Below are 23,370 nucleotides of genomic sequence, written 5' to 3' on the forward strand. Positions count from 1 at the left end.
GCACACGAGCACGGCTATGATGCTGACAAAAGAATCATCATCATCATCATAAATTATCCGGGAATCCACGAGCATAGATTTGTTGTACAAGCTAAGGCGTAACTATGCACGTGTCAAGTAGTTTACGCTTATATTTTTGTCCAAATCAAAGAGTACATTATGCCGATAGCCTGAAAAACACTATCCTAGTCTGGGCCAGCATATCCTTGCATGGGTAAGGGACACAACTCTAACACCCTGAAGACCCTTATGAAGTATGATATAAACATGATTATTTCCATAAAGTTAAGGGATTGGCAAACTTTGCTTATCTGAATGCCTCTGTGAATGCCCCTCCCATGGAGTATGAATGTCTGTCTAGAGATGGTATTACAGGACACACGAAACATGAAATAATTTGTCATGCGACGGAGCGGGTTTAACGCCACATTGTACAGCATATAGCTTTGCGCGAACATCTGGTTTCATCACTGATTTTCAGCGATCCTTTCCTATTGTTTTCACATGTTTTGTCTTATACGCCTAATGGAATCTGTTTCGGCAGATAATCTCCGGCCTTGACGTTTTCTATTATACCACGGTTTTTCAGCTCAATGTGTGAGAAAACCCAATTAGAAGCCAGGAACACAATCAGGCCGATTCTGGGCTTGGCAACCACGATCATAGTTTTCTGACACGCCTAAGGGACGCAACTTTGCACGAATTCCAACGCCCTCAAATCAGCATGCGATATCGTGAACGAGGTGGGAATTATATCATTGTCAATTGTATTAATAGATCATTAAGTTTGTGACCCATAGCAACATGCTTCATTGTTATGGTCCGATGGTGTCATGGGAAATGCCACAGCAATGTACATACACTGCTTCTTTACACTGGACCGCCTCCGTGGTCTAATGGTAGAGCGTCCGCCCGGAGAGCGCAAGGTCCGGGGTTCGATCTCCGGCCGTGTTTTTCCAAAAGACGTTAAGAGATGGTACTTGTTGTTACCCTGTCTGGCGCTCGGCATCAAGGGGCTAAAACAAAGACTGGTCGGCTCGGAGTCAGAATGCTGTGTCTGAGTGGGGTATTAATGTTAAACTGCATGGTATCTCAGTGAGCGAGCACTATAAATCGGCATCAGTCCTGACTGACTACAAGCAGCCACACACACAAACACGTGCATGCACGTCGCTATATAAGTGCAATAATCTTGGACGCGACGTTAAACCTCACCTCCCCTCACTTCTTTACACTACGGTGATATTACATATGTTCACCTGGGCTTGGTCCGTGCTTTTAAACAATCCAAGGAAATACCTTTCTGGGGAGAATTGGGGAAATTTTATGGGAGAATTAATTTTCGTTTTAGGTTTTGGATCCATTTAATAAAATAACAGCTCCCCTCCCCATCTCTTCCGAGTACGTCCAATCCGCCCAATCAAATTGCCTTCAGGGGCGAGAGAATATCTGTGCGAAGTTACTGGTAAGACAGGAGAGGGAGTCGTTACATTTTCAATGAAGCCTCTATTGCGAATGTGTCCAGTGTATTTGACACAAAATAATATATATATATATATGTATATATAATACCTGTTAAATAGAGGATAGTAACCTTCATATCTTGTGTCTTTTTGTACACCATGAAATCGTTTGGGTCGTCAGCTACGAAAATGTGCTGTTTGCCAAATCAAATCGTCCTGTCTTGACCACTGAACACTGCTTCATACCAGACGAAACAAATTGGGATCAATCATTAACCAACCGTCGTCTGCGAGAAACGAGATTGAATCAAGACAATTTCCAAGTTTCATGATCACGAGACAATTAAATCAGACCTTTTCCTTGACATTTTAGCTTCACAGTTTGTACGAACTTTAGTCAATATTTAGTTTTAATTAATTTGAAGGTAAATTGTTTTGATGTATACTATCGCAAAGAGTGAGATGTATTAACGCCGCTTTACACATTGTTCGCAGACATCACGATTTGACAGATTGATATGGGAGGAAAGCCTTGGGTGATCCAGGTTAGCCACGTTTCATATTTTGCTGACAAATCAATAATTATTCTGGGCAAAATTCAGGGACAACGGTAGTTCATGGACACAAATATCAAGCAAAGAAGAACCGTTATCCAGATGTCAGATGTCATCATGCTTTGAGAGTGTTCGCTTGATTTGGGTTTGAGTGGGGTTTTCTGTAGTTACCTTAATAAAACTGTCCAAAATGAGGATTAACGCTCCGGCCAGCATCTAAATTCACATATATTAAACAATTCCCGTGAAGATCCGGGTTAAAACTGGTCTTCAGCATCGTATGTTAAAGGGGTTATATTGTGACCATACATTGGCCATTTCCAGGTCGTGACAGGAGAAATATAGAATAACATGTCCAGCGCACAACAAGTTCTTTAGAAACACATACCATTCTTATAACTTCCGAGCATAACATTTCGCGATATCGTCGGTTTTAAAACGTCATCATATCATTATAATCACGAAGTTTCTGTATTGTCATGAATTATTGAAGCAATTCATCAAAAGCGTGTATAGACTTTTGCGTCCATAGTTTTGAGTTTGAATTGTCATTTTACTTAATGAAATAGTCCAGACTTTAGAATTGGTAAAAGTTAAAAAACACCAAAATACAGAGGAAGGTTTTAATGTCGGTTTAAATCATATTACGGCCCCTGTGAATTCGAAGATGCGAGTGAGAATTGGTCTTCAGCAACCCACTCTTGTCGTAAGACTTTCTTCATGAACTTCAACGTAACCCAATTGCAAAGAGTAATTCTCATGTCTGTCACTGCATTGTCTGATCCAGACTCGATTGTCCACAGACTGCCGTCATAGCTGGCTGACATATTGCTGAGTGCGGTTTTAGACAATAAACAAACAAACATTACAATACTAGGGGGGAGGCGGGGGAGTTAAATGTGACTATTTCGTAGCTTACCACTTTGGTGAATACAGTACACTAGAGTTTTGTGCTGACAAACCCAAGTCCATCATGGAGACAGATCTAGGATTCGAACCCATGACCAGTAGATCCTGGTAGCAGTAAGCGAGGCAACCCTGCACAGGTTTTCTCTGAGCCTTTGACAAGTACGTCAGGGCCTACCGACCTTGGTTATGTTCCTATGTTGTATTTGCATCATCATAATAATAATAAACGCGACGAACCCGTTTCCATATTAATAAGCAATATCTGCCAAAAGCAGAGTCGATTCTACGATTCCGACTATATCACGAGCATGTGTTTATGAATTCCGTCAATTTCAAGTGGTGATGATACCAGTTGTTTGCAAAAAGGTCAGCGTATCCTGCCCCTCCTGTGGCATCCGTCCCAAACACACGCTGAAGCAAGTCAATTGAAAAAGCACGGGAACTTATGGTACAAGTTTAAATAGGGAATTGCATCGGACATAAGGCATGATCAAATCCATAGAGCGTGGTGGAATATAAAAACAGTGAGTGAAGTTTTACGCCGCTTTAAGCAATATACCAGCAATATCACGGCGGTATATAATAACAGAAAATGAACAGATGAGATATATTGTAATCAAAATAATAAACACAATAATGAATCCCGATTGAGTTCGTTAAAAAAAAGTCGATCCTGTAGGGTTTATATATTATCTTTGCAGCCGGAAAATATGTATCGTGGGAGCGGCAATTAATAAGAAATGAATATTATATTTCAATATTACATTTGCGACACCAGGAAAACTGAAACATCAATCGAATCTTCACTGGGTTTTCATCCGTAGTGCTTGAAGGGCAAGATCGCTGTACAATGGACGTCGACGTCATAAAAATATTTATAGATGCCATTCAGTTTATTATTATGGTTTATCATTGTGCCTAGATTATGTCTTTTCAGGAAACACAGACACACACATCCATACAAGCTTACCTCAAAACGCATTGTTTAAGAACGCTAAGGTCTGGAAGTGTTTCACGTCTATAATGTGTCAACCTTATGTGTGAGACCTAAACTAGTACCTTAGACTTAGACTAAGACTTAATTGACATATAATTTCGAAAGTTCAAAAGTTCACTCATTGAATGTAAAACTAAGAACATATCATCGCACGAAGCAAATTTTTACAGGATATGCTTCAGATTCGAAAAATGTCCCTTCATCTAACCATCTCGTACAACCTTTGACTGCAATCCTCCGCAGCCAATTAAACGAATTTGTGTTACTATCAGAGAGAAAACGTCATTTCTTCACGCAATAGCTGACGTATACGAATGTTTGAAGTGAGTGGACGGTATGAGAGTGTGTGGACACTATGCTAGAAGTCTGGCAATGAGGTAAACACGATACATCACAACAAAACACCTTTCCCTGGTGACACGAACTCAGTGCCTTTCGCACTCCTAATCCGCTTAGTTGAACCAGTTTACGGTGCCATCTGGCACAATTGACCCCCCGGAAGAAACTGTCATGCCTCGATTAGAAAGTTTTCCCAATGGGTTAATATTGCAGATGACGAAAACCAACACCTTTCAGCTATATTAACGAGCCTTCAGAAAACAATTAAAGCAATCCTTTGTATAAATAGTTTAATATTAATAAGCATCTTCAGGTGGGCCGATGGTAGTATTGATCGATTGGCATTGCTGACTTCAGGTTGACGTTGAAGAGCCGTCATACTCTGGCAGTGGGTAGGGACATCTTCCCCCACATTCGCTATAAAACGACAGAGGGAACAGGGTCGGTCTTTAAAGACTTGATTGACGGGGCGGAGAGCCATCTTTCACAACACATAGTCCGTCGGCAGTTAAAATTGGTGAGTACCACTGAATTTGTTCTTTTGATGTTGATCTTCATATTTCATTGTCAGGATTTTCTTTCCGTGGAACTACCTATAACTGAGTTTGTTCCTTCGTTGGGAAGTGCTTTTGGATGTCGTTCTTTTAGGCTGCAGGGAGTCTCCCTTATAAAGATATCAGTGTCGTGTTTGTTTGGTGATGATGCTTCAGACATCGCCGGTACGAGAATTTTTCAATTTGTAAAACGTAATTGTAACTGTTTATATATTGGAGCAACGTCTCGCGTTTAGAAAATATATGGCAGCTCGTTCGTTATGTCAGTATTATTAAATCGTAATATTTGAATGTGTGAATTTATTGTGACATATACGATGGGATAACAGATATGAAAATCAAAGTTTATATGTAAATTACTAAATCCCCTCATGTGCCCTTTTATTTATTTATCCAATCAGAAAATGACACTTAACATCAAAGACGTTTTTTTTTATTTCTGGAATGTATGAATACATATATGCGTGACATATTTATGCATATTTTTTACATGAGATCTGGTATGCATAGTCAGCCTTGGGGAATTATCATTTTAGATTATTAGAGAGCGAATACTCGAAACACATACCACGAGTAGATATAGTATAAATGAAACAAAGTATCATCATCATCATAATAATATACCATATATTGTCATATATCTCACCTCATATTATCATCTTCATAATCATTACCATTCTACTGCCAAGAAGAAATATCGATTAACGTCTCACACCAACATGAACACTTGGCTCTGTATTATGTTCGGGCATAATCCTATATTCAGTCAGTTCATGGACTTAATCAGTAAATCATGTATATTTGCATTTGGTAATATTGACCATGTTTATTTTTCCTTCTTGGCAACATATGTTCTCAAAATCTGTTTTAAATGACATGAGAAAAAGGTGCCTGTTCTGTAACTTAAAACAAACTTACAATTTTCTCCCTATATCAATTCAAATTAAAGAATCAATGCCAAAGTGCATTCAATCTCTAAAGTAATATAATTCATATTGCACCACCATGCATTCTACTTGAATATCGTGTTTGAATTATGTTTTAATGGATTCATTCTCGTCTTTCACACAGTACTGGAAGTCATTATCAGATCTTCAATCATACATCCTGTGAAAAAAACAAGCTTGAAAAATATGGAATTAAGATCTTTAATTTGATTCTTTAAGAGTACATATTAAAATCTTCATGAATACTTAAGTACTTAATCTCATTACAGATACTGGGAAGAACTTGATCGTTTGTGTTTTTTTAGATGACTGATCAATAAGATGGCATTTCTGTTTCCTTGCAATGATTTATTTCAATTGCGTTTTTTCATTAATTGAAAAGGAGGCCATATCTTTGTATCAGCTGATTTCAAATATCGCCGTAAGCAGTTTTAATAATTGTAATGAACTTTCACAAAAACAGTATTGTCACGTTTCATCTTTCTCCTGCGATATCCCCTGCCTTGGTCAAATGATGCTATATCCAAGCTATTTACTTACACTCATTTTCCAATTACATAAAAACGACAGGACCCTTTCATAAGAAATTCGCGCTTTAACAGAGTCGATGGTACGATTCCGACTATGTAATGAGCATGAATCCCGTCAATGTCATCGTACATGTATAAGCTAATAACTCATTTGCAAATTGATTGAATCTACCGGAAAAGGCTTTCACACACTGCACCCATTAACCTTTTTCACATATTATTGGGCTAGAAATAACAATCATGTAAATTATCTATTCTTAATGCTTATGAAATATGCAAACTTTAAATTGCAAAATGTTTTTGCATCGTCAGTGTATATTATTCGTTTTGCTGATGTGTACATAGTACCTTTTATGTAATAGATGCAGCAGTTGAAAAGGCTTCTCTTGGTACTCTTTCGTCAATTCACATTGTAGGGGGGGAGGGGACGGGTGGCCCAGTCGTCTAAGGCGCCGCGATTCGCTGTGCAGAGTTGCGTCCCTTGGACACGCCAGAAACCTATGATTGTGGGTTCGAATCCCGGTTTGCCCCAATTATGTTTCTAGGTTTGTCAGCACCATACCCGTGCTCTAGGGTTTCACCGGAGTGGTAAACGTCTAAGACCTGCATCAGTTCGGGCTTTACTCCCACATTAAGCTGACACGCCGTGATATAACTGGAATACTGTTCAAAGCGGCGTTAAACCCAACTCACTCACTCACTCACAGTGTAGATAACGAGGTAGACTGGGCGTTAAGGTGTTTGCTAGTCAAGACCGAAACCCGGTTTGCCATAAAACCTATTAGTTTATGGACGTCTATTGAGTGAGTGAGTGAGTATGGTTTTACGCGGCTTTTAGCAATATTCTAGCAATATCACGGCGGGGGACACCACAAATGGGCTTTACCTTGTAACGGCGAGGCGAGCGAACGCGTTAACCACAAGGCTACTCCAACGCCTCTCGTGGATTCACCAAAGTGGTAAACGACTAAGACCTGCATCACTTCAAGCTTTCCTCCCACATCAAACTGACACGCCGTGATATAACTGAAATACTGTTCAAAGCGGCATGAAACTCCGCTCACTCACTCACTCTAGCCCAGGCAAGGCTAATCACACGCTTCCATGATACGGCTGATGCATCGCTGCGGCGTACAACAACATCTCTATTTTCTCCGCTTGTATTTCCGCCAAAGACTTACAATCATTCATGATACAAATATAGCTTTTGTCCCCTGTTATAGCTCACAGTTCTCCATAAACATCCTTGGCAGAAAATAATAATCTTCTTTCAGTGTCACCCTGTGACCTCTTTATAAAGAGCTAGAGCTTTTAGTTTGGTCAGTGGTTGTTTGGACAGGCTAAATTGATGTCCTATCCTGTTATTATTAGCTTCTGATAAGGCGCCAACAGTTACACGCTTCTCGAGAGCACTAAACACCACCCGATAACAAAACTAGATCTCAGAACACTCCGCGCCAGCCGTCTGTCCCCTCCGACAGCCTTTCCAGTTAATCTGCTAAATCACATTTAATGTTACCGCGTTGCGTTGTATTTGGAGAAGTGTTGTCAGAAGTAACCAGGTGGGCCCTAACATTTATACTAATAATCACGTTGCGTAAAGTGTAATTAAAATATCAAAGTGCTACACGAGCCTTCTGTCATTCATAATGTTGAATTAGGCTTATCTATTCAGCGTTGATGATGTGGTCTCGATGTCAAGAATATCCGTTATTAGCTCAAACATGGTGTTCAATGGATATCATCAGTATGTTTACCCAGCGTCTCAGGATATAATAAAAACAATGGGTTACAAAGAAAGACTTGAACTATGAGACGAACGGGTTTATGGACAATCGGATTTGATGATTTATGGACTTATGGACTAAGGAACTTGGAAACTATAGTTTGGACTGAGGGTCTTAGAGACATGGATTAACGGACTTACGCATTTATGGACGTTTTACTTATTGACTTATGGTCTTACGGACTAATAAACCATCCAGCAATTTTATGGACACTGGAATGAAACGAAAGGATGTTTTATATGTCCAACAGGAGGTGAGGTGAAAGGGGGTTTAACGTGGCGTCCAAGATTATTGCACATATATTGCGACGTGCGTGCCCGTGTGTGTGGCTGCTTGTACTAGTCCGGAATGATGCCGATTTATAGTGCTAGCCAACTCAGATACCATGCCGCAGTTTAACATGAATACCTCACTCAGCGACAGTATACTGACTCCGAGCCGACCAGTCCTTGTGTTAGCCCCTTAATGCCGAGCGCCAGACAGGGTAACAACAAGTACCTCTTTAAACGTCTTTTGGTTCGACACGGCTGGGGATCGAACCCCGGACCTTCCGCTGTCCGGGCGGACGCTGTACCACAAGACCACGGAGGCGGTCTCCAAAAGGGAAGACTGCGACGCTCCAGTACAAAGATACACTCGCTCAAACCACAGTGTGGCCCATTCGCCTGAACCGGAGCAATTAACAGTACAGAGTTACATCCCCTTACGTGTCTGAAACCAATGCTCGTGGGTGCGAGTACCAGTTCCATCCGAATCAAGGATCATAGGATTGTGATGCTCCAAAGGGACATTACTCTGCATATACCCTTTCTTCACAGACGTTTTGTGAAATATAAACAAACTAAATGGAAAATGGTCGATTACCTACGTTTATGTCACTGTACCCAATATACATATTAAACTACTTTTTTCATATTAATTACGGGCGTACAAGTGGTCCCCAGCGTACACTAAAATCACTAAATAAAAAAATTATGTAGTTGAAGTCTCCTTAGTGTTAGACTTGTGTAGTCATTTAGCCACGACACATGCACAGACTTACCAGGAAGCAACGACATCCTTTGAATGTTAAATCACCCGTGTGTTCCCAGTTGTATTGGAAGAACTCTCTCTGGACTTCCTGTATTCAATCAACGCGACAGTGAATCAGGGTGGGAACCCTGTCTCAAGACACAAATCGATGGCGCTGAGCTTTTTCGTGTTTTCTTGAATATTTGATCCTGGTATACGTACTGGTGAAGACTTCCGCACGTATCACCCTCCAAAAGTTATATATGTATGCATTGCTCAGTTATTTTAATTATTTATTATTTTTAGAGGGGATACGGGCGTTTCGGTTATCTGTTCTGCTTTCATCGCTGTTTTGACATTTTCGCTCAATGGAGTCTTTTTCCGAGAAGAATCGAGATTTGTTATTCTCTGGCGGCTGACGTTTCGTTTTGTTTGTTTTGTGTGTTTGTTTGCCGTGAATTTATGACGAATACACGTGGAGCATGACATCCAGGTGGACCGCCTCACGCTACACCTTGGTCCTTTACAACGTCAGGAGCGGCAGGTGTGGGCGTGTATTTGTCGCCTCGCCGTGAATTTTTGACGAATACACGTGGAGCATGACATCCACGTGCACCGGGTTGCGCTCCCGGGGTCATTTACAACCTCAGGAGCGGCAGGTGTGAACGTGTATTTGTCGTCTCGCCGTGAATTTATGACGAATACACGCGGAGCATGACATCCACGTGCACCGGGTTGCGCTCCCGGGGTCATTTACAACCTTAGGAGCGGCAGGTGTGAACGTGTATTTGTCGTCTCGACCTGAATCAGTGACGACATCCACATGCACGGCGACACGCTCCCTCCATGTAATTTGTACAACGGAATTGAATTTTTCCATTTCGCGCGAAACGCCTTCTGTCTACAAACTCGTTCCTAATTTTCGTCAGTTTATTTAGCAGTCTGTTGTAAAATCAGTTTGTGTTACGGAAATGTGGAAGACAAGTTTCCCCACACCAAGTAGGTGTCACGCTATGTTGGAATGGTCGACAAAACATTTTTTTTTAATTTTCAAAATCAAACTGGGATTTAATCACTTAGCTTCCTTGTCGTCTTTTATCAATACCGCCAGTCAATGGTTTTGACTGTAACAACTGTTACGGCACTAAAAGCCCAATATTAAACAAACATGTTCATTGACACGGTTTCGTTAAGTTTCCATTGAACTCTATTCCAATGTATACACTGAAGGAGCTACTACTGAATTAAATGATGTCATGATGACGTCATGTATTGGCTTGACTACCGTGATTCGAAGAACATATACACTCCCGTTATACGACGGGTAAGATTTATTCATTAAAGCTTCATCTCTCAAATTAAACCAAATTGATTCCGTCAAGGCAAACCAATCAGTTAATAGTTTCGCCAAAGTCGAGCCACACAATGGTATGGACTATAACAATGAGCGTTACACGCTTTTACACCGATACATTGATATTTAGAAACTATATTGTCTCCTCGACACACGAGTAACGCAATTTAGATTAGCAATTGTACCTGCCCGTAGTCAAATATATTTCTTGAATGCTTTGTGAATCTTTCTTAATATGTGTCGATTACAGTGTCGTTGTAACGTAACGGTTTAACATTACCGTGATGATTATTTTGCAGACCGGTTATATTTCAAGATACGTTCTACGTTGTATTACGGTTATATTTCAAGATACGTTCTACGTTGTATTACTGTTATATTTCAAGATACGTTCTACGTTGTATTACGGTTATATTTCAAGATACGTTCTACGTTGTATTACGGTTATATTTCAAGATACGTTCTACATTGTATTACGGTTATATTTCAAGATACGTTCTACGTTGTATTACTGTTATATTTCAAGATACGTTCTACGTTGTATTACTGTTATATTTCAAGAAACGTTCTACCACTGATCACTGATCACTAGACCACTGATCCACTAGCCCACAGATCCACTAGCCCACTGATCCTCTAGACCACTGATCCTATAGACCACTGATCAACCAGACCACTGATCCACTATACCACTGATCCACTTGACCACTGATCCACTTGATCACTGATCCTCTGGACCACTTCGCCACTGATACACTAGCCCACTGATCCACTAGCCCCCTAATCCTCTAGAACACTGATCCTTTAGACCACTGATCCACTAGACCACCGATCCACTAGAACACCGATTCATTAGACCACTAATCAACTAGACCACTGATCCAATAGCCCACTGATCCACTAGACCACTGACCCACTAGACCACTGACCCACTAGACAATTGAAACTTAATTAATGTCTGAAAGAAAAGGTTTCTGGCTGAACGGGGTGTTACTGAATGTAAAACTAATAACACTCTTAATTAATATATATTCGTCCTTAGTGTCAGAACTCCTGGTCAATCAATGATTGCACAAATTACCCGATCAATGGTTACACATGCAAGTGGCGATGGTCAAGATTGGGGACGAAAATCAGTCTTTATTGATTTCAAGCTTTTGACAATAAAGTGAGTTTGATGTTCCCAAACAACCAGTGATCAGTGTACTGCGCATTCATGTTAATGAATAGTCTAACCTAGTCAGCACGGGATAGATTAATCACTTACAGATTACCCTTAATTACAGTTAATCATCTGTTCTTTGCTACCAGCCCAACAAACCGATAACCGAACAAACCATCGATTGGCTGAACTAGCAATATTGTCACCAGCAATCTATACCAACAAAAGATCCCGAGCAGAAAAAAGTATTGGAAGGATATCAACTTTTGTTTCGTGTTACATTCTTTTGCTAAAATAAAATACTAGTAGGTTGTAGGAGTGTGACGGGGGTAAACTGTTTTGGCGCTCCCTCTGCATGGCTACCTACCCGTAGCCGACAGTACATACAACCGTATTCCCCGAGAGCCTTCAACGTCATGGCCTCGCCGCCATATTCATAATTTAACACGGTTTCACAGTTTCTTTGTGAAGGAATACCGAACTGTGGAACAATTTCTTTTCTTGTTAGGACGTTGGTTCTCAATGGTACACTTTGTTTATGTTTAGACGCTGTAAAGAGTTTCAATTGCAGAATTTACAGACGTCGGCAACGTGTTTGTTACCATGAAGGTGAGGTATATGGTTTCCAGAGCGGTGTACGTGGAAATTGATCAAAATGTCACTGGCCAGTACAATTTAAGTAGCGTTAGGCAAGTCAGGCTATTTGGTAAAGGAACTGATTTGCTATGGGCTACCTGCCAATGATAGTTGGTGGTCTTAAACCAACACCCTGTCTTAAAGGAAAGTGCCACGTGATCATGAAGACCCAGCCGATGAATGTCGTAAGAGGTGATAAAGGTTCGGGGGGATCAGATTCGCTGACATCGTATCCCAATTGAGTAGATTGATGGTCATGTCAGTCAGTGGATTGTTTCACCCAGGCCGCCGTCACTTAGCTGACATTTTGCCGAGTGCGGCGTTAAACAACAAATACTCAAACAATGGGGAACTTATATTTGAGTGTACCCAGATTCAGCGCCTCCGACCAGTATTGGAGCCTGTACCGTTGTTCTCAGCCCTGTAGAGCGCCACAATTCGTTATGCAGGGTTGCGTTCTTCAGGCGTGTCGGAAACCTGTGATCGTTTGTTCGAATCCCCTATTTCCTCTGATTTTGTTACTAGCTTTGTTTGCACCATATATGTTTAAGATCTGCGTCACTTCGGGCTTCCCTCCTACATCAAGCCGACACGCCTTGATATAACTGGTATACTGTTCAAAGCGGCGTTTAACTACACTCACTCACACACCCTATCCCCAACACACCCACCCGCACATTCACCCACCTCCAAAAGACCTCCAGCTAGTAAGGGGAACATTTAGGAAATTTTTGTGATAGTTTGTGTGTTGTTTAACGCCGCCTTCAGCAGTAATCAACATATGCTGAACAACAAAAGAAACGCAAGTTTCCATGGCGTTCTTGAAAACATAACACATAAACAGATCCATACATTTTAATTCGTTTTTCCGACAGGGCAAACAGTTGTTAACAACTTTGAGGCATGTGTTGATTACAATATGAATGTTCACTGGAAATCTTCATGCTCAGCAAAGTATCCCTTGAGTGTCAAAATGACAAGTTTCTTGCAGCCTGAATAAGTCCATCAAACCCTTGGTATGGCCTTCAGGAGCAGCTATACAAGCGGTGCCGCGGAACCTGAATTGATGAGTGTTTGGGAGAAAGCCCGAGGAAGGCGGTTCCATTCCTGCACGAGCGCTGCTTCCAATTGCTGGCTGCCTTCTGGTTGTCTGTCGACGTCCCATCTCACCCCAGTCATGTTCCTTTGGTGCCATGTTGGGTGACGGAGAAGGCCATTGTTTGACGTTGGTGACGTTCTGTACAGAAACTCCATTGAAGCCACGGTTGTGTGGGGACGAGCGTTGTCCTGTATGACTTGTAGCCCGTTCACATGTACAACTTTTACTAACATAAGCAATGTTACACAAGTGTAACTATACATACACATATGTAAATTTACTAGGCGTCCACATGAAACGCATCTTAGGTGTGTAAATAAAGTATGTAAACTGCGTAAGGCACACATATTCGTTAGTTTGTTCACAACTTTCAACACAAAACAGGTTGTTTTCCAATCAAAGTTGAATGAAAAGACGGTTACTTCACCGAAACTTTTCTCGTGAAGCAACATGTGTTTGATCTAATTTGTACACAAAGTTTTGAATCCTTAAAACCCAAAGTAAACTCCGTCCGCTCAACTCTGTATATACGCATAACAGTTGGCAACTGTTGACATCTTGTTTGGTGTTGACAATAGAACAGATATTAATTAGATCATCCTCTTACGTTGACATAAACGTTTACATTGCAACATATACACACAGTGCAAATTTACATTTACATTTGCACCTGCTCCAGACATGATGCAAATTTGCTCCTGGTGTAAATATACACACATGAGTAAACGCGATCACATGACAAGTATACCCACCGATGTATTTCTACACACGCATGCACATATACACATATGTATAGAGGCGCATGTGAACAGGGTATTAGAGTTGTGGATGAGCCATGAATTGAGGTGTAACATAACCTCAAAGAACGTTATCCATGTAGACCACTGCTACAGTAGTCACACGTTGACACGAAGACATGTAGAGGAGACCTTTGATGACGACTAAAGCTTCCCCACACCATGACACTCTCTCCTCCCCAACGGTTGGTTTATAGAACACAGCAGTCAGCATAACGCTCGTTGCAACGTCTCCACACAGTCACGTATGACATGTGAAATCTTGATTCATCCGTGACGATTGACGCTGGTTTCGCCTATAATATGGATGCTGTTGGGCGTGCTGCAGACGTTGTTGGCGATGAAAAGAGTAAGTATTGGGCAAACATAAGCGCGCCGCCACTAACTCCATGCTTCATGGACTGCGACCACATGGGCACATGGGTGCAATGTGTGAAGCCTTTTTCGGGTGTACCCCGCCGGAATGGTGCTGAAAGCGGCGTAAAACCATACTCACTCACTGAACCTTCCTGGTGTCGGTACAAGTAATGACAAATTATGGCGACGTTCCAACACTGTTGAGATATGGATCTGTTAGGTTGTACACGTAATACAAATGGAGGGTTTGCCGTTACTTATGATTTACCGTTACTTATGATTTACCGCTACTTATGATTTACCGTTACTTATGATTTACCGTTACTTATTATTTACCGCTACTTATGATTTACCGTTACTTATGATTTACCGCTACTTATGATTTACCGTTACCTATGATTTACCGTTACTTATGAGTTAAGTTGTTTGTCCCACTTAGTGTCAGCCAATTTTGGCAGTATTGATCAATCTTGAAACTACTCTGGCTCCGTAGATGGACATTTTGCTCAGTTCTGTCGTGTGGCGACGATGCAACTCGCAACTCGATGTTTGCAGCTGTTCGTGATGCTGGTTGCTGTCGGTTTCTCAGATGTGTCACCAGGATGAGTCGATCTAGATGTCTCACCAGATGTGTCACCAGGATGCGTCTGATCATGAGTAATAAGTTTAAAGACAAGATTTGAAGGTTTCCCCATCCATTACATTTGACATATCCAAGTGACCGAAAATACCTTTGTCACAAAAGGCTTTGCTTTTTTCCGAGTGCTGGTGCGGTTTGATGTGTGGCCAAGTCGTCGAAGTCGCGGCAATTCGCAAGTTGTTGTTTTTATTCCTTGGTTCGTTTCTCAATCTTGTCCGTGTTGTTAAAGGTGTCATTGCTTTAATCAGTATTATCTGTAGATAAGTATCCCATGAGAAGACTTAAAGCAACACTGGATTACATGGAAAGATGAAACAGACTTTGTCTTGCAAGACTTATGACATCGTGAATACGTGCATTTCAGAACGTTCAGGCTTATAATAGTGCGTGGAGCAAACAATCCATTAACACTGCGCTCTAGTAAATTCACAAATATTTAGAAAATTGAAAAGCCGGGAAACCTAAAAGAATACTACTCTCGAGAGGAACCTGTTAGTTTATAAGAGTGAGTGTAAATATTGCTTAACGCCGCATCAGCAATTGTGCAGCCATTATTAAAGCTATTTTCTGGTTATTTATTTACATTCATGTTCAGTGCACGTAGCAGTAGGAATGATTGTGCATGGGGATGTCAATGTCAATTTGAGAAGTACATATGTGTGTGAGTATGAGTGTGTGTATGTGTGTGACTGTGTTTGTATTTGTTGCTTAAAGTTGCTGTGTATGGCTTTGCGGAGAGAGTCATTGACACATGCTTTCTTTCGTGCGAGTCACACATGTATGACCTGCTGTGACATTGCTGGACTATTGCGGCCTGAGACCATACTCACTGGCTTGTACGATCAATGTTTTATCACAACATACCTGGTAACAGGAGACAGAGAGACAGGCTCTAAAAGAGAGGGGGTTATCGACTCGATTAACAAAGTCAATATCGGGTGTGACCATCGTCTGCGATGACACAGGCAGGGCAGCGGCGGCGTTTTAAAGACACCAGATGATTGAGAACAGCCTAGGGATGTTGTTTCAAATGGCAACAAAAGATTGTCCGAACTCGGCTTGCTGGTTCTGGTCCTGTCGTAGGCGTCGCACCATTTCATCCTAGACATGTTCTATGGGGAAAGATCTGGCGAAGCAGCCGGCTGTGGCAGAACAGCAATGTTATGTTGCCCCAAAAAGGCTATTGCAACACGTGCAACATGTTGGCGGGAATGATCCCGAGGCAACTTGTCGTTACATCCCTGCATTTGCGCAAAGGGTAGAACATGATTTCGAAAGATGTCGTCCCGGTAGGATACGCCAGCCAAATTGCCATTACAAATGATGAGTTGTGTTCTCCCATGAGTTTTGATGCCACCCCCATACCATTGCACTTGAACTTAAACGTTCCGGACGCCTGACGCGTGGCCTGCAAACGTGGGCGCATCGTTTGGGGTTAATGTTGGCGAGTCAAGAGTGTTACCCTGCTGTAGTGTTCCCCGAGTGTTGCCCTCGGCTAAGAGAATTGAATTGTTGAATTTCAACAAGACGTTCAAGTAAAGTATTTGTTTTTAGGAGCACCCGATAGCTAAGCAATCGTTGTGTTCTGTTCATATTTGAAAACACACACTCAAGCATCTACATTGTGCACCGCAAATGGTGAATATCGACCTTAAAGTCTTGATGAATATGTACTGAAAGATTCATAATTTTATTTAAGAAAATTGTATTCTTTTATTGAACTTTACATGACGCACAGTTGTTTTCCCCGTTTGTTTTTATGACTAAGCACTGGTACGTTTGTCACGATTAATGTACTCAAACGTGCAAATAACAATAACACTGTAGATTGGTGACGTGTTTTCCTTATTGTTATCTATCACAAGGAGAAAAGGAATCTCATAGCTGCTACGTGGGTGAGTGAGTGAGTCGGGTTTAACGCCGCTTTTAACAGTATTCCAGTTATATCAAGGCGTGTCAGATTAATGTGGGGGGAAAGCCCGAAGTGATGCAGGTCTCAGACGTTTACCACTTCGGTGAAACCCACGAGCACGGGTATGGTGCTGACAAACCTAGAAACCGGGTTTCGAACCCACAATCAGAGGTTTCTGGCGTGCCCAAGGGACGCAACTCTGCAAAGCGAATCGAGGCGCCTTAGACGACTGGGCCACCCGTGCCCCCTCACAGCTGCTAGGAACTCGTTATGTAACGTCCTGCGACGCGGACGGGTTTCACGAGTGACGAACTGGGTGCACACCTGTTACATCACGCGTTGCCTATGCGTGTAAGGGGAAGGAACTTCTTGGCAGTATCGATTTCCGTGAAAATCAGCAGGTATGCGCACTGTACAGAAATATCTTCCTTTTCTTGCGCTCGTTCGTAATGTAAAATAAACATTACTTTCAAAATAATTCAACATGCATGTCTACTTTCGATTGATCAGATTTCCTATTTCCTGTCGCGCAGATTGCCACGAAGCTATCTGGTAAACAAAGTCAATGTCGATTTGGTAATTATGTCATGATTCATAATTCAATCATTTGGTGCAGCACGTAACACTGATGAAGTGGATTCATTGGTGCCAATCCAGTGATTGATATCATGAGCATCGATCCACGCAATTGGGATCAATGGCATGAATCAACCAAGTCAGCGAGCCTGACCACCCGATCCCGTTAGTCGCCTTTTACTAACGCCTTAAGTACAGTCGGCTTTTACGGCAAATATGGGTTGCTGAAGACCTATTCTACAGCAACCCATGTTTGCCGTAAAAGGTGACTATGCATGTGAACGGTGAATACTTAGACTGCAAATGACTTAACTGCACCTTCTGCCAATATATTTTGAACATATCCTAGTATATAAGGACGCCCTATCATGCCATACCTGGAATACTGCTAAAGGCGGCGTAAAACAATACTCACTCACTTGACACTACATTCCTTTCCGTTTGATGTGTTAATAATGACCGTCTTGGGGGGTCATGGCGGGGTCATATCCGATGTCATAAAAAATGCTTTTGATTTGGTTGATGTGAAAGCACCCAATTGTAGATCTGCATTGCTTCGGTTCTTAACGTCTTGAATATCCCAAAATAATGTTCCAATTAAAATCCTTCGATTTCCGGCAACACGGGTTAGACAAGTACGGTCAATAATTCTGATATTTGCTAATGAACTGTTACAGCACTCGATCCTCAGGGATTGCCTTAATTAATACTTCAAATAAATGGCATCTAATCCTGGCAGGTTTAACAACAGACAATTGGACACAGAACGCTGTGAACCTCTGGTGTTGTGAGAACCGCATGACATTGTGCCTGAAGCTAATACCCATGGCACCCACTCCAGGAATTGAATGAACGATGTTTATGTAAAATAAATGTACAACTGACTCGAATTTGTTCAATAGTAGAATGAACGAGCCCCGCCTAAAACCTAGTCCTTTTACTAAAAAGTTGACAAAAACATAAAGCGAAATGATGATGATGATGATGATGATGATGATGATGATGATGATGTTGATGATGATGGGGTAAGCCGAACAGTCCTTGTTTAAGCCCCTTAATGACTGGCAGGGTAACAACAAGTACCACCTTTTAACGTCATATGGTGTGACGCGCCTGGGTATCGAACCCCCCGATCTCCGTGCGGACACTCTACCACTAGACCACGGAGGCGGTCGATGATGCTGATGGTGATAATGAGGATGATTATTATAATACCCCGGTAAATGGATCAGTGTGTAATCGATGTTTCATTCTCAGCTTCCTGGGGAATGAAAATACGGCCCAAGCTGCCTGTGAGGCGCTTGAAGGTTAGCGACGGTATTGCCATCTGGTCTGATATTACAAAATACGTCGTTATATTATCTTAGTAGTACTACCATGTATCATGATTTATATTTTCATCAAGCAATATCGCAACGGGGACAACAGAAATGACCTCTACGCATTGTATCCACGTTGGGATTCGAACCCGTGTCGTCGGCGTGACGGGCGAACGATTTAACCTCTAAGCCCAATCTGTGAAGCCCATTTCTCGTGTCCCCGAGAGATATTGCTGGAATATTGCTTAAAGTGTCGTGGAACCATCCTCACTCACTGAACCTTGCTGGTCGCGGTTCAAGTCTGAGATGATGTACTGACAAAATATGGCGACGTTTCAACATTGTCGAGATATAGAGCTATTAGGCTGTATACGTGATAAAAATGTAGATGTACCGTTACTAATGATGTGCGGGTGTGCGTCATTTTACGAGTTGAATTTGCTTGTATTAAGTATGAACAACTTTCAGAGACTTGCGTTCGGTGAAATATCAGATCTGCCCGTGGACTTGTAACTCAACATGGAACATGATCAATTATGACGTGACAAGCACATGACATCATATAACATAATATGACGTCATGGTGTCCGTACATACCGATCGACTTGTTACGGATTTTCAGCAACCTATGCTTGTCGTAAAAAGCGACTATGCTTGTCGTAAGAGGCGACTAACGGGATCGGGTGGTCAGGCTCGCTGACTTGGTTGATGCATGTCAACGATCCCAATTGCGTGGATCGATGTTCATGATGTCATTCACTGGATTGTCTGGTCCAGACGCGATTATTTACCGACCGCCGTCATATAGCTGGAATATTGCTGAGTGCGGCGTTAAACAACAAACAAACAAACAAATCGGATTTTACCAGAAGGCGACAAGCCAATCTGATAGTTGTGTTTTATAAGGATTAATGATTGACATATTTAAACACGCTTACCATAATATTGCAGGTATGGTATCCGACGCTGGGAACAAAATGCTATGGAAGTTCTTCTGCTGCCTTGTCTGTTCTGTGGCCATTCCAATCAGGTAATATATCGCATGTATCATCGTAACCATAGGAACATTTCTTATCATTTTTAATTCTAAACACGAACTCACTAAACAATATGCTGCCATACAGTGTGGTTCGTTGTAATGTATATGTTACCTGTTTTATGACGGACCAGTACTGGAAGCAATAGTTCTAACACCACTGGTTATGACGACGCCGGAGTGGCAGTGAATACCATCGGCATCCTTGATTATTGAGTTAATACTAAATTAATTTCAATTCTATTAGGATAATTGCCCTGGGACAATTCGTATGGGAAGTGGCGCCACCTGTCTTATCAGTAACTTTCAATGGATGCTCTGGCCCATTTTTTCATATTTTATTGGACGGATTTTATTAGCATCGAATCAGACTCAAAACGTAAGGGAGGGTAGCGAATTTGTTAGAGAGATATGACCCATTGGTTGGTTGGTTGGTTGGTTGGTTAACGCCGCATTCAGCAATACTCCAGCTACATGACGGCGGTCGGTAAATAATCGAGTCGGGACCAGACAATCCAGTGATTGATATCATGAGCATCGATCCACGCAATTTGGATCGAGGACATGCTTCAACCAAGTCAGCGAGCCTGACCACCCAATCTCGTTATTCGCCTCTTACGGCAAGCATGGGGTGCTAAAGACCTATTCCACCCCGGATCTTCACGGGTCAATGCTAAAGTGGTATTAAATATAAAACGTCAATGACGGAGAATAACAAGCCTCGATTATCCGCCAAGACGATAATTCAGTGGGCGTGCAAGTTAAAAATGCGATGACAATTATATGAAAGTCACTGAAAATCAGTGATGACACCATGTATTCGCGCTAACTCACTCAGTTTACTTTTTCCTATCCTTGTGTTGATAAAACCACGTGAGTGAGTTGAATTTTACGACGCTCTTAGCAGTGTTCAAGCAATATCCAACACCAACAGTGGGTTTAACGCATGTGTGGAGTGGAACCCGGAACGCTATAACCACCAGCCCAACGGACCTCCCCCTACCAACTAGAAATAATCTATCTAAAGTTTGCGTCCGCGCAGGTTTCATGTTTGACGCATGCTATGCGTTTGGTGTTTAACACCGCAGATATGACAGAAAGTTATATATTTTATGGCAATAGTTTGTTTTTGTTGTTTTTATTTTAAGAAGCTTTTTAATCAAACCTGTTGCCATAATGCACTTCATTACATGTAAATGGTGAGCATTTTATATCGACATTCCAGGAACATAAATGTATACATTATTATATTCACAAGAACATCGTTCCTTTTCTTCAGCATATGCACAGCGTCTGCCGCAGATGACGTAGCTGATGAAGTAACGGATGCTTTTGAAAAAGGCAATGATGTGCACAAACGAAGTGCAGAGGAAGACTATGCTAAAAGACCTTTTGATGAATTGGCCAGTGGACTCATCGGGAAACGTGGCTACACTCCGTACAGACTGTTTGAGTACCATACCTTCAAACGCCCATTCGATCCTCTAGCAAGTGGCCTTATAGGAAAGAGAGCCCCCTTCGACCCCCTTGCTAGTGGACTAATCGGGAAACGACCCTTCGACCCTCTTGCAAGTGGCCTTATAGGAAAGAGAGCCCCCTTCGACCCCCTTGCTAGTGGACTAATCGGGAAACGACCCTTCGACCCTCTTGCAAGTGGACTTATTGGGAAGAGAGCCCCGTTCGACCCCCTTGCTAGTGGACTAATCGGGAAACGACCCTTCGACCCTCTTGCAAGTGGACTTATTGGGAAGAGGTCACCCTTTGATCCCTTAGCCAGTGGGCTTATTGGAAAGAGAGCCCCGTTCGACCCTCTTGCCAGTGGACTAATCGGGAAACGACCCTTCGACCCTCTTGCAAATGGTCTTATTGGGAAGAGGTCACCCTTTGATCCCTTAGCCAGTGGGCTTATTGGGAAACGACCCTTTGATCGTCTTGCTAGTGGCCTGATCGGAAAACGACCCTTTGATCGACTTGCTAGTGGCCTGATTGGAAAACGACCCTTTGATCGACTTGCTAGTGGCCTGATTGGAAAACGACCCTTTGATCGACTTGCTAGTGGCCTGATTGGAAAACGACCCTTTGATCGACTTGCTAGTGGCCTCATCGGAAAACGACCCTTTGATCGACTTGCTAGTGGTCTCATTGGAAAACGACCGTTCGATCCCTTAGCATCTGGCCTGATCGGAAAGAGACCCTTTGACCGACTTGCGAGCGGATTGATAGGCAAAAGGACCTCAGATGATTTCGAGAAACGGCCATTTGATCAGTTAGCAAGTGGCTTGATTGGGAAGCGAGACATAGAATGATCGGTGAAACAAGTTCTACAACAGGTTGTGAAAAATTAGGACACACAGAGTAAATGCTATATTTTGGACTGATTTTGACAGACTTTTGTGCCATTGTGAATTCGCTCATACATGTTGTGAATTGCAGTATCATACTTCAAACATATATATTACATATGATGTTACTATTATTCTGTTAGCATTATTCCGATGCGAGGGGTCAACATTTCGCATTTTTTTAAAGTAAATCAGAACATATTATTTATTTATGTAAAGTTGAGTAACAAGCAGGGTATTGTTCTTTTGTTTTTCACCTGCTACTCCTCCGTACAACGGAACATACTAACCGAACAAGATAATACTTATTTAGAGTGTTTCATTAAAGTTATACTGCGAACTTGTCTTTAAAAAAAAACAACAGCCCAGCTCATGCACCATTGGACTTTATGCGCGCCTTTAACTTTGATAGCTCATGCGCTGGGTCGATATGTTGAGCAAATATGTGATCCGTGTTATTAAAATATATGAATTCTATGACGTTGTTGTCTAATGCTCATGGATACTTGTTTATCTTTTATGACCCGTTCTCGGTACTGAATATTCGCTTTACCTAGGTTACTTTGCAAAATGACTGTACACTCGCAAGCAGAGAAAAAAGTTTCTTCTGAAACTTTGAGTGAGTGAGTTGGGTTTAACGCCACTTTTAGAGAGTATTTAAGTTATATCACGGCGTGTCAGCTTAATGTGGGAGGAAAGCCCGAAGTGATGCAGGTCTCGGACCTTTACCACTTCGGTGAAACCCACGAGCACGGGTATGGTGCCGACACACCTAGATGCATAATCGGGGCGAACCGTGATTCGTACCCACAATCATAGGTTTCTGGCCGAAGGGACGCAACTATGCACAGAGAATCGCGGCGCCTTAGACGACTGGGGCACCCGTGCCCCACCCCACTCCTGAAACTTAGAGAGTGAGTGAGCTGGGTTTCAACCCAGTTATGTACATTCCAGCAATATCACAGCGGGAAAGCCAGGAATGGGCTTTACGCACTGAGCCCGTATTGGGAATCGGACCCGGGCCTTCGCTGTGACAGGAGAACGCTTAA

At 42.0% G+C, this 23,370-nt stretch overlaps 1 protein-coding gene across 1 annotated transcript in view; it reads left to right on the top strand.

Moving 5' to 3' along the window:
* The window catches only part of LOC124145154 (LWamide neuropeptides-like), a 133,052-nt gene extending 110,254 nt beyond the window's left edge, over positions 1–22,798 (top strand). The window contains exons 2-4 of the mRNA XM_046514844.2: positions 4,620–4,779; positions 19,895–19,973; positions 21,259–22,798. Coding sequence (XP_046370800.1) covers positions 19,897–19,973; positions 21,259–22,285 — 1,104 coding nt within the window. The 5' untranslated portion in view covers positions 4,620–4,779; positions 19,895–19,896 and the 3' untranslated portion in view covers positions 22,286–22,798. The remainder of the gene's footprint in view (positions 1–4,619; positions 4,780–19,894; positions 19,974–21,258) is intronic.
* The last annotated feature ends 572 nt before the right edge of the window (positions 22,799–23,370 follow it).

The sequence above is a fragment of the Haliotis rufescens genome, unplaced genomic scaffold, assembly GCF_023055435.1.
Source record: "Haliotis rufescens isolate VD_foot unplaced genomic scaffold, xgHalRufe1.0.p SCAF_9, whole genome shotgun sequence".
NCBI lineage: Eukaryota > Metazoa > Mollusca > Gastropoda > Lepetellida > Haliotidae > Haliotis > Haliotis rufescens.